The 18,297-nt window shown below is 38.3% G+C and overlaps 1 protein-coding gene across 8 annotated transcripts in view; it reads right to left on the bottom strand.

Annotated features, from left to right (window-relative positions):
• Positions 1-564: 564 nt before the first annotated feature.
• BMS1 (BMS1 ribosome biogenesis factor) overlaps positions 565-18,297 on the bottom strand; it is a 30,074-nt gene continuing 12,341 nt past the window's right edge. For all 8 annotated transcript variants that reach the window (XM_042241172.1, XM_012105059.3, XM_012105061.4 and 5 more), the window contains 14 exons: positions 17,229-17,989; positions 16,915-17,016; positions 15,923-16,080; positions 12,679-12,760; positions 10,745-10,818; positions 9,918-10,094; positions 6,950-7,138; positions 6,681-6,861; positions 6,424-6,482; positions 5,427-5,549; positions 4,311-4,458; positions 3,624-3,799; positions 1,604-1,765; positions 565-1,080 (listed from right to left, as the gene is read on the bottom strand). In XM_042241172.1, the coding sequence (XP_042097106.1) occupies positions 850-1,080; positions 1,604-1,765; positions 3,624-3,799; positions 4,311-4,458; positions 5,427-5,549; positions 6,424-6,482; positions 6,681-6,861; positions 6,950-7,138; positions 9,918-10,094; positions 10,745-10,818; positions 12,679-12,760; positions 15,923-16,080; positions 16,915-17,016; positions 17,229-17,989 (2,623 nt within the window). In that variant the 3' untranslated portion in view covers positions 565-849. The remainder of the gene's footprint in view (positions 1,081-1,603; positions 1,766-3,623; positions 3,800-4,310; positions 4,459-5,426; positions 5,550-6,423; positions 6,483-6,680; positions 6,862-6,949; positions 7,139-9,917; positions 10,095-10,744; positions 10,819-12,678; positions 12,761-15,922; positions 16,081-16,914; positions 17,017-17,228; positions 17,990-18,297) is intronic.

Here is an 18,297-nt window from a genome sequence, read left to right as displayed (position 1 = left end):
TAGACCTAGAGGGTTTACCAATATGAACTTCAGACAGTATGCCTAATTATCTCCACAGATATACATCATCCCTGGTCTAAAACATTAAATGAGTATTTAGTGTTAACTAGCTATTACTGGCTTCCCACATGGCACTAGTGGTAAAGAACCTGCCAATACAGGAGACATGAGACGTGGGTTTGACCCACAAGCCAGGAAGATCCTCTGGAGGAGGGTATGGCAACCCACTCCAGTATTCTTGCCTGGAGATTCCCACGAACAGATGAGCCTTGTGGGCTACTATCCATAGGGTCACAAAGAGCTGGACACGGCTGAAGTGACTGAGTATGCACAGCTAATGCTAACTGCAAAACGTGAAGACATAAAATGTCCATTAGGATCAATGATCAAAGAACACAACACATAACAGACAAAAAACCAAAAATTACATATCCGTCTCTAAAATTTTACCTTAATGCTGAGAATTCAAGTTAACATTTTTTCCCTCCTGGAAAACGCATCATGAAGCTGGTTGAAAAAGCAATTATTAAGCATTCTTCCTTAATGAAAACTACTCAGGCACCATTAACAAGAAAATATTTTAATACTTTCGTAGCACAAAATTAAACTGAGACAGGTTAAGAGGAATGTGAGGGGATCGAGAAAACCATAAATTATATAGCTTTATTTTGCCATAACCTAGATGTTGAGAATGAACACGTGTCCTGTGAGCAGTCTCATTTCTCCTCTTGAAGGCACAGTATGGGTAATGCACCAAACAAACAGGCTTGTCCAATCCCCTGACCTGTCACTTACAATGTGAAAACATTCATCACTACGGGTTCAAATGACAGTCTATCTGTCTGCAGCTCACTTCAACTGCTCCTCAGGCCCCTTTAGGCTGGACTTCTGATTTCTTCTTTCTTTCTGACCCTGAATTCGGTAGAGCTTCTTCCTGAGGTCCTTCTGTCGCTTCAGTTTCTCTTCTTCCTCCTTCTGCTTCATTTTGAAGTGTTCTTTGTTGTGGAGATGCCGCTGCTCCTTGGCTTTCTTCATCTTCTCACTGTGCACTGTACTCAGAGCATCCAGCAGTGCAAGGATCTGACAAGGACAAAACCCACTGAGCATCAAAATATTCTTACAGCTATAGCATGCTTTCGTTCTAAGTTTCAGGGATCTTAAACATTGCAGCTGACTGTATCAAAATGAGAATCAATTCATTAGCCAAATGAATATTAATCTAGTGAAAACTGATCCTGAACTAGGGAATTATAATTTGCATGGAAATATAAGTAGGAGCATACTGACTTAGCAAAATACTTATTTAATAGCCTTGACCACAAAACCACCTTTGTTAATCACTCTATGGATACTCTGTACAGCTGACAGAGTGAAGTGCCAGCTGTGTGCTTCTTATTCCCCATTAAAATGCATAAGGCAGAGCATGACTAAACAAAAGAAGGGAAATGGATTCTGGCCTTTCTTCTAACTTCCAGATCTAGTGCCCTGAGCAAGTCTGGCCCTTATCCTTTCCTCATGTAAAGTGAGAATGCAATAAGAATGCCAAGTGAGCATGATTTTCACATCTAAATGCAATGTACTAGAAGCCATCCATTGACAGTACCTTCCTTTCATGAGGCTCCCGTATGACGGCTGGTCTCACTCTGTCCTTTGGAGTCTTGCCTGCCTTTGCCTGGGTCTTGGGCTTGCTCTTAAACGGCAGGGCCTTCTGCAAGGCTTTTGGAATATGCAGTGAATTAAAATGTTTCTTTTGCCTCACAATTGGCTGAAAAAGAAAAAGAAAACAAAGACTATGACATATTTAAATTATGATCTATGTGCACTTAAAATTTGCATGAAATCTTCTCAATGGATTGATTTTTTCCATAAATCAGTAATACCATAGTTTGCTGACCATGAGAAATGAGGACTCAATCATCCATCAAATATAAATCGCTTCAATGAGCATGTACAGCTACAGGCAAAACAAAGGAATATATAGGATATATATGGAATACATATTTACAATTCTTCCAAGAAATCAACTGTACAAATTTCTACAGTATGGGCAATGGGATCTTAATAGATGGGATGAAAAGATCCAACCTTTCTGTTAATGGCAAATTTAGGCATTATCTTTGGAGCGCTGAGATGGCTTTTTCTAGCCTGACAAGAATAATCTAGCTTTTCATCTTGACTATCAGCCTCTCTGGATTTAAGGACATAGTTCTTCCTCCAATGAAGAGCCAAAGTGCCCCCACCCCTGATTCTCATTAAGAAGTTTATTCTGTTTCTGATAAAAGGCTGATTTAAAAAAGCGAGATTTAAACGACAAATGAAGGCAAAACTCTCTCTACATTCGATTTTCAAGCTAACCAAATTCTATACTAAAATTGAGATGACCAAAATCCTCAACTGCTTCAAAAGTAGTTAGTAAGCTGACAGTTTTGCCCTAAACCTTTACTAAAGTAGACTACAGAGAATATTTCTGCAATATCTTTAAATTTATTGTTAAAGACATCGCCCACAATAATATTCAATATTCTCTGTTTAAAAACCAAAATATTTTAGAATGAAAAGAATTCAGAGAAATATCCTTCTCAAAAATAAGTAAGCTCCACAAACTGGTCAACAGGTACTATGTCCTCAAGTATATTTTAAGAGCAATTCATGGCAACATGACTCAAATTTTATTAACTATTTTACAGAAAAACTAATACCTGGAAAACTGTTTCTAGCAGAATGATAAACCAATACCCTGAATTACTCACTTATTACAAAACAATTAAATATCTACCATTAACACAAACAAATCTTTTCAAATGCCTTGTTAAGCTGTGAACAAAATAATGGACATTCTCAGAGACTAAAACCTGAATGAAAATGGGAATTCAGGCAGGGACTGAGAACTTAAGATTTAAAGGGTAGGATGGGGTGGTGATGGGAGGAAGGCTGAAGGAGGAGGAGACATATGTATACTTAGGGTTGATTCACAATGTTGTGCAGCAGAAACCAACACAACACTGTAATCCTTCAATTAGAAAAAAAAAAGCAAAAAAAAATTCATTAGGCTGTACACACTTATTATTTGTGAACCTCCTCTCTGTATGTATGTTACAAGTTAAAGTCACTCAGTCGTGTCTGACTCTTTGTGACCCCAAGGACTATAGTCCATGGAATTCTCCAGGCCAGAATATGGGAGTGGGTAGCCTTTCCCTTCTCCAGGGATCTTTCCAACCCAGGGATCGAACCCAGGGATCGAACCCAGGTCTCCCACGCTGCAGGCAGATTCTTTACCAGATGAGCCACAAGCGAAGCCCAAGAATACTGGAGTGGGTAGCCTATCCCTTCTCCAGTGGATCTTGTCGACCCAGGAATTGAACTGGGGATTTCTGCATTGTAGGCGGATTCTTTACCAGCTGAGCTATCAGGGAAGCTGTACGTATGTTAACACTTCATTTCCCATACAGAGAAAACCCACTTTTACCACTTTTTCTGTGTTCCTTCCAAAACAGTCTATGAACATAAGCAGATTCACTCAAGTTTAATGTTCGACTTTCTACTTGAAAATTCAAACCACAAAAAAACATTACATACAAAGCTTCTGAATGACACACATCTACAGAACATATGCGCGACTGTACCTTATAGAGAGAATCCTTGTTGGCTTTTAGTTTGATGCCATGGGCAAGCCGGAGTTGACCAGTTGTCCGCATTCCTGACCAGGTGTCTTTCTCACCAATTGGTTTTAACAAAGATGTTACTGGGTTATAGAAGGCTGGAACGGAGACAGGATACCAAGTTCTCATGAAGACAATATCTGGAAAGAGAGTGTATTTACATTACCATTTTCAGGAGAAGATTCATATCCATCTTAGTACACACACAAAAACAAAATACTCTGAACTTTTCTAGCTGGTTGCATAGTATTTGAAGAGAGACTGTGCCAAGTGAACTACTTTTCAATAGTATAAAAGTTCTCTGGTTGTCCCTGGGTGCAGTGCACAAGATGTTCCAAGTTGGGGGGAACTACAGCTGACTCCTGTTTTTCTTTTCTTTTGATGTGTACCATTTTAATTGAATTTGATACAATATTACTTCTGTTTTATGTTTTGGTTTCTTGGCCATGAGGTATGTGGGATCTTAGCTGCACCACCAGGGACTGAACCTACACCCACTGCATTGGAAGGCAAAGTCTTACCCACTGGACCACCAGGAAAGTCCCGACTCCTGTTTCTAAAGATCTAAACTCCCACCTATAATTCACACTGGCTAGAAATCAATACTGAACAGTCACATGCTGTTAAGAACACACCACAAAGGAGATTTACCACTCATCAGCAATTTATCCTCAAATGTGGCCCGGAAAGCTCCTTCTGGAGCCCGGAGCGCCTTCTTGATCTGTCCCCTTATTCCACTGACCGTTCGAATTACAGCACCTTCAAATTTGGCCACTTCCAAGGCAGAATTAAACATTCCCTATAGATATATATATATAAATATTTAAAAAGTATATAGACACAAGTCAGATATTTTACCTCTTAGTTCATAAATATATTCTTGGTTAAAAAACAGACAATAATTCATTGAAGGGTAATAAAACAATCAAAATGTATTTCCCCTCAAAAGTAGAATTACTAGGTCAACAGGAATACAACTTTATTTTTCCTGAAATAACACTAATTAAGACTCTATTGTGAGCTCATAAACATGCTCATTACTGCTATCTTTGAGAAGAAAGGAACAAATGATGTTTATTGGCTGAACTAGCCTCGATGGCCTTTGCTGTCATCTCACGGGGCTGGACTATACAGCTCACATCCTATTACTTATGTGCACACACTCCAAAAATAAAGAAAGCTAGACAAATAAATGCTGATGGTTGTATATTACCTTAAGAACATTTGATGATCATCTTAACTCTATATTTTTAACGGAAACAGCCCACTAATGAAATTTCCAATAAATGTTGTTCAAACTACCCTCCCATGTTATACTGCCTGACATAACAACCATTTCTCCATACCCCTGCCAATAAAGTATTTTGAGAACTGCTTTGTCTATTTTTCTACTGATCTGTTTGACAAACTCAAGATTTCCCCCCTCTCTCAACAGAAACCAAAAAGGTAGGAAACAAAACCTAGTGAATGAGATTACATATTTTCAATATTGGCTCTGTGACAATCTCACAGGGAAATAATAAATAATAGCCTTAATTACTAAATATGTCTATTTTATTTTGCCTTAAGATTTCTGAGAATATTTAAGTAACACAGAATAATACAAAGGAGTAAACTAAAAATATAAAAAACCAAGTTTAGAGAAGATTTCAAATACTTTTCTGAAAGCATTAGAACTATATCTTAGACCTAAATGAGAAGTATTTCATGCCTCCTTTAACAATATATACATTAAAAATATTTGAATATATATAGAGATATACAGACCTTAATGAATGAAGTGTTCTTGAAAATTTTATATGGAAAACCAGTTAGTTTTAATTTCTTTACAATTTTTATAGATTTATCCAGATCAAGGACAACTCCTGTGGCAGCTATCCGGAAATCAGGCTAAAAAGGAACCCCCAAAATTTGAATACAGGAAAAATATCAGCAAGAGAAAAACTACATATCTCTGTAATGCAATAAATTACTGAAGTGCAATTCACTTACAGTCACCTAAGAAAGAATATGTGAACATATAAACCAGTATTTTAACAAGTTATCTGAAACTATAATACACATAAGCCAAAACTGATGATATCTTGAGCATTTTACTGAGGGTGATTTCATAGTAACACATTTTCACAAAGATGAATAAATGAAAGGGAATATGAAAATTTGGCTACAATGGCTGAAAAATTAAATTTTGGACATTTAGGATGGATTACATTTGCTCATTATTCTGTTTTCTTTGCTGTTAAATGAGGCCAATAAAACCTGCTCTGATTGGTCAAATGAAGGCTGTGTGAACATACTTTGCTAAACCAGCATCATTAGGGGTAGTCTAATGTCTAGCTGGTATCCAGTGGAAGTCAGAACCCAGTAGAGTGGTTAGCTCATGGTGAGCACTGCTTAAGTAATTTTAGAAAAATATGTCCGTAAAAACATAAAAATATAAAACATTATCAGTACCATTACAATTCTACTTCCCTCTTCTCTGCTCCCACACCTTATTAAAAAGACACAGGAAAATTGAAAGCAAAGAGAAGACTGTGTTAGTCGCTCAGTCATGTCCAACTCTTTGCGACCCCATAGACTATAGCCCACCAGGCTCCGCTGTCTGGGATTTTCCAGCAAGAATATTGGGAGTGGGTTGCCATTCCCTGAAGACTATAAATAACAAAAATGAGTAATTTTCAACTTAAAGTTTCAGGTACATATTCATAATCAAGACATTATTTCTCAAACACAATCTATAAAATAAAACATCCAAGATAGTTACCATATTGCCACTGACAGACTGTACAGCCAAGAACCCAGTACCCTGTGGAGTGATAGGACCTTAAAGGAAACAGAAAAAAATAAAAAATACAGTGAATCACACATTCTGGATTCTGTTTCACATATATACTCCAACCCCAGAAAAGAGAAAAATCTTATGAATTGTGATTTCATGAAAGGAAAAAAGCAAAACTATAATGATAAATCCTAAAAGGTCTAAATTAATCTATAAACAAGTCTATTCTAATCTGTTTTTACCCCAAAAGGTTGCTCCACAATGCATGTGCTGTGGGGTATATTTTAGAAGCCTCTGTCTTCCATTGTGGTCTTCAATATAATAAAGTGGGATGGTTTGAAACCTCCTCCACCCTACAGAAAAAATGATTGGATCTCGGGACTTGAGGATTTTCTTATACCAACGATGTTTCTTCAGACGCATCTGAGGGGAGAAAAGATTTCAGTAAGATTATTGCCTCAAGTATGACCAAAGAACCTCAGCTGTTAAGTATGCAGCAAAGGGTACCTACCTGTACATATCCAACATTGCCCTCACTATTGCCCAGACCACCCAAAATAATTGGGTAATGCGGGTCAAAGTTAAGCACAAATTCACAGGGGACATTTTCTATCTCAATTCGGACATACATCCCAGGTCGAAAACCCTCATACTGAACTCTGGCTTCATCATCTTGATCTTCAAATTCTGCCCGGTTAAGCTATATATATATATATGAGAGGGAGAAAAAGAAAACAATTAAAAATCCACAAGGCTGTTATTTTTACTAAATGTAAGATTAACATTTAGAAAAAAGCCAATTTCTAAATAAAGGAATCATGAACAGAATTAGTTAGGCTTTATCCTAGTTAAAAATAATATATGTTTTATCTTTATAGTTTGCTGAGGATATGTCCCAACTGTCTTCTTCTCTGGTGCTCCAAGCTATAGTACAGCAAATACTAACAACTCTGAAGGAAGCCTTTAATGCTGGTTGACACACACCTGAACTTTTCCATCCACACATTCTCTTTTCACTCTCCAATTATTTCACACTTCTTGTTTCATCAATCAATATCTCCTTCCTCATCCCGATTCTCAACTGTTGACTGTCTCCTAATTCACTCAAAATTTAAGCAATCTAAAAGAACTTCCAACTAGCCCTTCTACCAAGGTTTATACCCATATTCAGCCTTATAGCTCTGCACTATTCAATATGGTAGGAACACATGGCTATTTAAATTGAAATTAATAAAAATTAAATAAAATTTAAGTTCAGTCATTCACAGTAGCCATATTTCAAGTGGTCAGTATCAATATGTGGTATCCATTATCACAGGAAGCTCTAGTGGGCAGCTGTTAAGAGACTATCCATGCCTCAATTTAATCCCAATCTTTACTTGCACCCTAGATCATATACTCTTGTGGGACTTTATTCCAACAAATCTTGCCTGTTATTTCTCTCATCTTAAAACATTTTGACTTCACTTCCTGTAACTACTGCCCCATCTCTCCACTTATCTTTGAAGCAAAATGCCACAGATGTGTTCTAAAGGCTGGTTCCAGTTATGCCACTCCTATCCTCTTAAATGCCCTAAAATTAGACTTTAACCAACACTCCACTGAAATGCTTGTCAAAGTCACTAAAGGCCTCACAATCTAGTGGTCAATTCTGTCTTCATCAAAATTAATACATCAGCAGGATCTGAAACAGTTTATCGCTTCCAGCTACAGTGGTTTCCAGTGTACCTCATGTCCTCTTAGAGTTTTTCTATCTCCTGAGTACTGCTCAGTCCCCACTGCTGCTTCATCCTCTCTGCCCAGCCACCCAGAGTACCTGGGGTCAGTCTCAGTCTTCTCCTCTCCTGCCCCTACACTCTCTCCCCAGGTCACTCCACCCATCTCATAGCTTTAAAAAGCAACCAGATGCTGAGGACAGCACATCTCAGTCCCTGGCCCCCAACAGCTCTCCTCATTGACCACCTGACACTCCTCTTGTCCAAAAAGTATCTCAAACTTAACCAATTCCAACTTCATCTTCCTTGGTAGACTGACACCAGTGAAAGGCTTTCCTATTTTACTTATGACAACCCAGTCCTTACAGTAAGTCATCCTTATTTCCCCTTGTACATCTCATATTCAAAGTTCTTTATAAATGACCCACAATGTTCCAGGTGATTTTAAACAGAACTAGCCTTACACTTTGGAGAAGGCAATGGCACCCCACTCCAGTACTTTTGCCTGGAGAATTCCATGGATGGAGGAGCCTGGTAGGCTGTAGTCCATGGAGTCGCTAAGAGTTGGACACGAGTGAGCGACTTCGCTTTGACTTTTCACTTTCATGCATTGGAGAAGGAAATGGCAACCCACTCCAGTGTTCTTGCCTGGAGAATCCCAGGGACAGGGGAGCCCGGTGGGCTACCGTCTATGGGGTCGCACAGGGTCAGACACGACTGAAGCGACCTAGCAGCAGCAGCCTTACACTTACCTAGTCACTTCTATCAAAGGTGAATACACACTAGGAATCACTATGTTAGTTAATGACTAACCATACTTCTTTGACTAAATAAAGGACTAGATTGAGCAAACCCTTCAAGTGCATCTTCAGAAATCATATACTTTTAAAAATATTTATTTATATGGCTGCCCTGGGTCTTAGTTGCAGCATGCAGGCTTAGTTCCCCTGTGGCATGTAGGATTTTTGATCCCTGACCAGGGAGCAAACCTGCAACCCTGCACTGGAAGACGGATTCTTAACCACTGGACCACCAGAAAAATCCCTAATAAATCATATACTTAATCTGCTTAAGACATATTAAGGTGTGCTCCAATTTACAGGGATTCTTGGTGGCCCCATCTGTCAAAGCATAACTTAAACACTCACCATCAACTATGTACACATCTTTGTGTCTCTAACTTTAGAGTTCATCAACTCAAACAGCCTGCTCAGCATCCCCAGACAGCAGAGAAAGACCATCTCCCTTTCAGCATTCTACATGTTCTCTTTATTTCTGTATCTGACCTTACATTCAAAGTATCCTTTGAACTCTGATCAAGGAGGCTCTTCAGAAAATCTTCCCTGGAGAGCGCTGGTATGTGCATAAGCCACACAAGGCCAAGAATCGCATGCCCAATCAAAATATTCAATCATCACTCCAGGGAGCAGTAACCAAAATACTAAGGCAACGCCTGCATGTAAATAAACACACTGTCTCAAATCACTACATTGTGAGATCCTCAAAAATGGAGGCCATGTCTCAGCCATTTCTGCCTCCTCAACATATAATGCTTAAAATAGATACTAATATAATTCCGGTCACTGTCTGACTGAAGAAATAATTAGATGACTGCATGAATAAACACACTCATCTGCATCTCGTCCTAGGAGTGCAAACAAGAGGCCCAGACGCCGGTCAGGGAGCAGAGACCTAAACAAAGTTACATACTCTCATCACTACTACAACCTTGAAATGAGGCCGATAGGAACTGAGTTTTCTCACCTGTGCTTGTTTCTGCATTTCTCCTTTAAGATCATCAAAGTATGTGCTTTCTCCTTCATCATATTCTGCATCGAACATCTCCTTCAATTTTCTCTTTTTTTCTAAATGCTTTTTCTTGGCACTTTCCTCTGCACTGGGGTCAATTTCTTCTTTAATTTCTTCCTCCACATCTTCAATCTTAAATTTCCAGGAGAGTAAATTTCATGAAAATTTGTGGAAACCTTTTCTTTATATATTAAATATTAAGGCAGATTTTAAGAGTTCTATTTGAGCTGCAAAAATCATAGTTATGCTCATCATGAAAACAAAATAAAACAAAGCCTTTGGCTCTAAATAACAGGCACTGCAATAAGAGACATTTAGACAACTACATTACAATTAACTGCAATTCCTTAATATGGCTGGGAATGCCAAACATGAATACAAGTAACAGCAAGTATCCCCAACCCAAATGCTCCCAGAAACTGTTCTAAAAATATTAGGGAGAACAGGGAATTATTTTTTTTAAAACGGCACTTAGTGTAAGAAGAGGAAAATGATGACAAATGACAGTGACCCAAGAGCTAAAACTTTCAATGACCGAAGAATCACAATAAGAAGAGATAATAAGTTTCACTCAAAAAACTCAAGGAATCAAGGATAACAAATAAACCAACATTTTTTACTCTGTTCTCACCCACTTCACTTTTAGGAAGAAATTCATCCAGTATGTAATCTACACAGATAAGCAAGACTTGTGTTTCTCAATATGGGGCCTCCTGCAGAACATACCGACCACAGATCAAGGAAGGGCCAGTGGCTGACAGCGAGCCATGGCCAAGTCATACCTGAGTATCTGGGCCTGGTTTTCCCTTGTGCACGTCCCCGGTTTCCAGGTCTTCAAAGTCACCATAGAGTTCCTCTGGGAAAAGAACATTCAAATGACTCCCCTGCGTGTGACACTCTAGCACCACCAAGCACTAAGTGTTGATTAGTTGAGATGCTCTGCATCTCAAACTTTATTTTCATTGTTCTTATAGCTACATACCCCTAAAGAATCCTGCATTTACACAGCCTTCTTTCCCTTGTCAAATTTTGTATTTCATCACCTATTTAGGTTAAGTAAATGAACTTAATCCACTTTTCCATATTTTACTTCAAAATCCCACTTAGCCAAGAGCTATTTTCCCAGGATTAGTGATAGATATTCTGGAGTAGAGAAGCATACAGAGGTAACAAGCATGGCCATGTATATCAGTCCCCAAACCAAAAGTTCAAAGAAATGACTTGAAAATCCATGTCATGATAACAACACATGTGAAAGAGTCTCAATGTAAGATTAACACAGTACAACCATATGATATACCTAGGGAAAACCTTGTTGTTGTGTTATTGTTTAGTCACTAAGTTGTGTCTGACTCTTCTGTGACCCCATGGACTGTAGCCCGCAAGGCTCTTCTGTCCATGGGATTTCCCAGGCAAGAATACTGGAGTGGGTTGCCATTTCCTTCTCCAGAAGATCTTCTCAACTCAGGGATCAAAACCAAATCTCCTGCATTAGCAGATGGCTTCTTTACTACTGAACCACCAGGGAAGCCCAGGGAAAATCTTAGATTACATAAAACACAGCATTGAGAGTAACAGTAGTAACCAAAAGGATATTGAGCCCAGAAGTGTTCATCCATTCATTTTTAGAGCTCTAAGTTTAGTTATGGATCCTACCCTTAAAAGAAACAGAGAAGTTAAACTTTGGGAGGCATCATTTAGAAAGGTATCAAAATATTTTCATGTAGCATAAAGCAAAAGGACCAGAAGAGATACAAAAGATGGGAAGATTTCATTTGTAATAAAAATAAAAAAGGATAAAATACTTAGGACTAATCTAAACAAGAAATGTGCTGGAACTTCATTTTAAAAATGCTGAAAGTTTTAATATGGTTTTTAAAGGACACATGGAATAACCTTAGCTGATGCTTTTAAGTGCTTCACATACTAGGCACTGCTCTAAATTAAGTTCCTTAACTACCCTCTTCAACATGGTTCAATGAAGAAGGTATTATCTACTGAACAAACAGACTACTATGTGTTTGGAAAGGAAGATTCAGTATCATGAAGATTCTAATTCTCTTGTTTACACAGTTACAATGAAAATAATCACCAAGGCTTTCTAGTCTGGAAAAGATGGTATAGACATATTTCCTCTGCTCCTGACTGTGTATAACCATCAACTCCAGAAATGATGCAAGAGCACAAGGGATAACCAAAGGAGAACTCTCAAAGGTGGAAAGATAAAGATGGGTTGGTAAGGGTCCCCAGGACCAGAGGAATGACATAGTGGCCTGCGTCTTCCTATACCACAACCCACAGAAAAGCAACTTAATGCCAGTGTTTCCCAGCTCCCAAGCAGCAAGAGAAGGCAGCCCAGACAGGCTCATTCTTGCCTAAGACTGAACTAGATCTCAATAGCAATCCAGGTAAATCAGGAATCCCACTGACAGTAAGTGATGAGGGAAAGTGCTCACTTTCCCAAAGAGCTTGAATCTCCTTTCCTCCACCGTGATACACCAGGTGCCCGGGGGTTATCAGCAAGGGGGAATTCCATTGGCCATGAGACTCTCCTCTTCTACCTTAGACACAATATGCATCCAGGCAGAACCAAGCAAAGGAGATGCCCAAAGCATTTCACAATTGACTAGCATCTTCAACTTGACTATTAAAGATATGGAAGAAAATAAGATATAGAGAAGGCAGTCTTCTCTGAAGAATACAGTACTTTACTTACCATCTTCTGCTAAGATCTTGGCTGCATCTTTATCCTCTTCCCACTTCCCAGTCACGAAGCAATCTCTGATACTGTTCATAACCTTATAAAGAAAAGACAGCACTCAGTTGACAGGCTCCAATCATTCCATAAATAACCACTTTTAGAAACAGTAGCTGACAATTTGCCTTTAAATATTTTTCAAGATACTTCTATGGATATATTCATTTTAATTCTACGGATATTTTCATTCCAAACTTTGACACAGATAGTATAACAGAGATAAAAACATACATATCATAGCATTAACAGTGGATAGGGAAATACTATCTGCCTAGTGACTTCATAAGTAAACAATCAGACATTTAACAATTCACTAATCTGTACTTATCGCTGCTGTTTGAAAACTTAATTCCTCTAGCCAATACTCTAACAAAGACAAAATGTCTTGTATGAGTACAACACTGCAAAGAAGTACTGAGGCGCCCAGTCCCAGATCTGCTAGACCATCCAGTACACACATGGAGTGGATGCTAGGTGCACTTCTCAAATACAGACTAAAACTTGTACACAACTCTGTGTTTCAGAGTGCTTCCTAGGGAACCTGACCTAAGACAGCACACGTCCCTCACTGCCAAGGGCTCAAATCTTCACATAATATTTTGATCATGATTCATGTTTTTCATATATAACCCCACTCTCTAAAAGGGGCCTTGGGGGACTTCCCTGGTAGTTCAGTGGTCAAGACTCTGCACTTCTACTGCAAGGGGTACAGGTTCAATCCTTGATCAAGTAATTAAGATCCCACATGCCACATGGAGTGGTGCCCTCCAAAAAAAAAAGAAAAAGTAGCCCCAAAACTAGTATGATTACAATGGTTGCAAAAGCAAGTCTGTGCATTCACTCATCCCTTCCTGTCTACAATCACTCACTAATTACTACTGAACATCTGTTCTATGCCAAGAAGCTTTGCTGGCACTGAATGGCAAACTGTTTTAAGAAGATCCTTGCTGTCATGAAGCTTAACAACTGACTTATGGAAACCAGGGATCAAATAAATTTTCAGAAACAGACCCTCCATGATAAAAAACACTCAACAATTTAGACAGGAACTTCCTAAATCTGATAAAGGGCATCTTTAAAAAAACCCACAGCTAACACCATACTTAACAATGAAAGACTGAGAAAACTTTCCCTCTAAGATCAGGAGTAAGGTAAGGATGTCTCCTCTCACCACTTCTATCCAACATTGTACTAGATGTTCTAGTCAGGGCCATTAGGCAAGAAATTTAAATAAAAGGAATCCAGTTCAGAAAGAATAACTATTTCTATTCTCAGGTGGTATGATTTTACATATGCAAAACCCTGAGGAATCCATAGAAAAACTATCAGCACTGCAACCACTGAGACCTTGTGCTCTAGAGCCTGCACACCACAACAAAGATCCCACATGCTGTAATTAAGACCAGATGCAGCCAAATAAATAAATTTTTTTTTTAAAAAGAACACTTGGAATAAATTCAACAAAAGTGCAAAGCTGATACTCTGATAACTACAAAACATTGACAGAAAATATTTAAATAAATGGAAAGGCATCCTATGTTAACACATTAGAAGACAATATTGTTAAGGTATTGATACTACCCAAAATACAGATCGAAAGCAATTCTTATCAGAATCCCAGCTGGCTTCTTTGTAGAAATGGAAAAGTTGATTCTAACATCCAGAAAATCCAAAGGTTGCAGTAAAGAAAAAATATTCTTGGAAAAGAATGAAGTCAGGAGATTCACTTCCTAATTTCAAAACTTACAATGAAAAAAATACTATGATACTAGCACAAGGATAGCTGTATAGATAAATGGAATAGAATTAAGAATTCACAAATAACCCCATGTATCTAAGACCAAGTGATTTTCACCCAGGGTTTTAGGACAAGTCACTGGAGGAGAGAACAGACTTTTCAACAGATGGGGCTAGGACAACTAGATATTCACATGCAAAAGAATGAAGACGGGCTCATCTCACACCAAATTCAAAAATTAATTCAAAATGTATCAAAGACTTAAACGTAACAGTTCAACTATAAAACTCTAACACAAAATCACAGGAGTCAATTTTTATGATTCTGGATTTGACAATGGTTTCTTAGATATGATACCAAACAAGCAACAACAAAAACACATTGAGATGTGTTGTCCAGAGGGTACCTATAACATGTGGTTATTTAAATTCTAATTAAGATCAAACAAAACAATAAAAATTTTTGTTCTTCTGTCTCAGTAGCCACATTTAAAGTGCTTAATAGCCATAAGTAGCAACATAGGATGGTTCTTCGCAGATCATTTTATTATCCCTCTTCTGTAGAGAAGAGTGGACTGTGACTAGGATGGACACATGGTGGTTACAGAGGTACTCACCCAGTCAGCCATTAAGTCAATTACTTTATGTGGTTTTTCTATAATCTGTATTAAATTTTGCCCCCCCTTCCAAAAAAGGATTATATAAAATAAATTAAAACAGATAATTGATAGTGACTGGCCCTCCCTGACACGTCAACTAAACTGAATGATCAAAAGAAGCCAGCCGTGGAAAGGTCAGAAGAACATTCTAGAACAGAAAATAGAAGGCAAGAGGTCTAAGATGGGATTAAACCTTGAAAGTCTGAGAACTGAATGAATTCTGTGACTAGACAGTGATGAGTGGGAGATGAAAATTTACCAGTGTTATGGATATCTGTTTCCTGACAAATAGCAGAAATTCTAAAATGTTAACTCAGGGATATTATATATCTCCTAGTTATAAAACAGAAAATATCTCACATGTATGAAAACCTACATGCAACACTTCAAAATAAAGATTAATAATACTATCCACACTAAGAGCTAACCATTCTCCTTTGTTCCATTAATACATGTATATGGTCTGACTTAAACTCAGAACATATTATTGCTTACTACTACTACTACTACTACTACTACTACTACTACTACTACGTCGCTTCAGTCGTGTCCAACTCTGTGCGACCCCATAGACGGCAGCCCACCAGGCTCCCCCGTCCCTGGGATTCTCCAGGCAAGAACACTGGAGTGGGTTGCCATGTGCTTAGAATGCATGAAATACTCATTCCAATATCTGGAGAAATGTCCTCTGTTATGTTATAAAAATAAGCCTAATAAAAGGTAGGCAATTTTGAAATTATATAATCTTTTAGAACAATTCCTGAATTCTCCCGTAAGTTAAATATGCTATTCATACTCAGCCTTACCTCCTCTAAATCCCAATCATGGGGCGCCTCGACATGAAATCTGGAGCAGTCCAAAGAGTCAGCCTTGTGCTTACACTCGCTGGCAGGCTGGCTGACACGAAACAACCCTCCAAGCTCTTCCCCATTATCACCATCTTCTTCTTCATTATCCTCTGTCACTAAAGAAATCACCATGATAGAAAGGTGAGAACAAATCTACCCACTAGAGGACCTGGCACTGAGGCTCCCTCTGCAGTAGATATGGTGATGCCCCTAAGCACATCAGCCACAGACACAGCAAGGCCAGGAAACTAGTGCTCAGCATGTAGTCTGGAGGGAGAATACTGATGGGGGCAGGGAGGGGACGTTTAAAGACAGAGCTTTCAAATATCATAAAGAGTTTCTCTCTAAGAGTGTTGAGTCTCTAATCACTAAGATTTCTCAGGCAAAACTTGAACAGAAATTCTTAAACACCAACCCAACTCAGAGCTCCTAGGTCACGCATACTCCTTGGCTTTGTTCTAATCATACAGTAAATAGGAACTGCAATATCAGGTTCGCCACTTTGTCTTTTGCATTACTGAGTCAAGCTCTTTCCATAAAGAACATATATACAAATTAGTAAAACATAAAATCAGAGAAGGGTAAAAGGAAAAAACAGAATGAGTTATACAGAGCACTCATTCAGAAAGAAAAAAACACCTTTAGAGGCAGAATTTTTTCTGATACTAAATTCTACAAAAAAAATTCCCTTGAAGGATTTTCTACAGGGGGTACAAAATGACATAACAGAAGAGTATTCTTATCAAAAGTTTTGTTTTATGGCAAACCCATAAATCTACTTTGTATAACTGATTCACAGTCCTCAGCAGCTGAAGATTAAAGACATCTGCCAAACATCAACTATGACAGCCAGGACTATCTATGGATGTCACAAGCATGGCAGAAATCCTCTAACCAATCTCATCTCCTTTTCAGAAAACAGTTTAAGAAATTAAAATGAGCTCTTCCACCTGTCCCATAAATAAGCTTTCGAAGGTTTGGAGTTATTTGCTGCTGCCTCAGAAAGGCCTCAGCTGCCTTCCTGGAAAGGTCTTCCTTCCACTTGAGGGCACCTGAAAAGACAACACAGATATCAGTTAAGTCTGTTTATCTGTCCCTATGCTTCAAGCTCATTGCTCATTCATCCTGAAAACCTTTTATGAGTTATAACATTTGAACAGATAACAAAATCTCCCAAACAGCAAAAACTCAAATGTAGACATTCTATCTGTAGAACCTTTTCAGTGCCAAGTTTACAAGGGCAGTTAAATAAATTTAAGCATACCTGAAGTTTCTGTGGAATAGTTATTTTCTTCCTTATAATCTTCTTCTTCTTTGAGTAAGTCTTCTATATCACTGGTCTCATCAATTAGGTTCCCTGACCCCAGTTTCTGACTGCTGACCACTTGAGGTTTTGGAAACTTTTTCCTAATAGCCTCTTCATTTTCTGAATCCTCCTCCTCTGTACTGAGAGAGGAATTTCCTTCAGGTTCATCTTCAGATGCAAACGCCTCTTCAGCTGTGCAATGACCTGAATCTGAAGTGGTGAAAGTTGCTTTTTTCCTCGTCAAAGACTTCTCCATGTTCAAACTATCACTTGAATCATCAGTTTGTAACAGTTCTGGCTTACCACCTTCTCTAACAGCCTTAGATTCTAAAATATCCCTCTCTTCCTCTGCAGTGGAATCCTCTTCTTCACTGCTTTCATCAGCTTCCTCTGCTTCTTCTTCCACTGAGCTCCTCTCAAGGTCATCATCACTGTCAGCAAACGCTGGCAAATCCACCTCAAAGTCTTCTTCCATCTCAAGTTTTTGCCGTTTTATTCCTTTACGAGACATATACTGTTTATCAGTCACTTCAGCATCTGGCCCCTCTTCTGTTTCATCATCACTACAGCTATTTTCCAATCTGTCACCTTCAGACATTTCATCATCTTCATCATCACTATCTCCAGACTCATCTTCCTCTTCATCTCCAAAAATGGCTTTCCGACGCACTCGACCAGTTTTCAAATCCACCTGCTTTTCCTCTTTTGGCATCCACTGCCTATATGAACAAAAAAATGCAAAATAATTCTATTTGTACAATAACCAGCTAAGCCAGCAAGTCAATAAACATGCAAAGAAACAGAAAAAAAAGTCCAGAAATGGTTTTAATGACACAACATATAAAGGAATGATTTGATAAATACTGGAATAGTTATAGCCATATGCAAATTCGTGTATATTTATGCAGTAGCACTCTTCAAAAGAACTTACAGAGAAAATAGAGAAATAACATTAAAAAAAAAAGTCTAATTTTATAAAGAAATGGCTCAAAAGGGAAGTGGGTGCTTAATAGATCTTTTAGAAAAC

This window comes from Ovis aries, chromosome 25, assembly GCF_016772045.2.
Source record: "Ovis aries strain OAR_USU_Benz2616 breed Rambouillet chromosome 25, ARS-UI_Ramb_v3.0, whole genome shotgun sequence".
Taxonomy (NCBI): Eukaryota; Metazoa; Chordata; class Mammalia; order Artiodactyla; family Bovidae; genus Ovis; species Ovis aries.
This window is presented reverse-complemented; position numbering and strand designations above follow the sequence as displayed.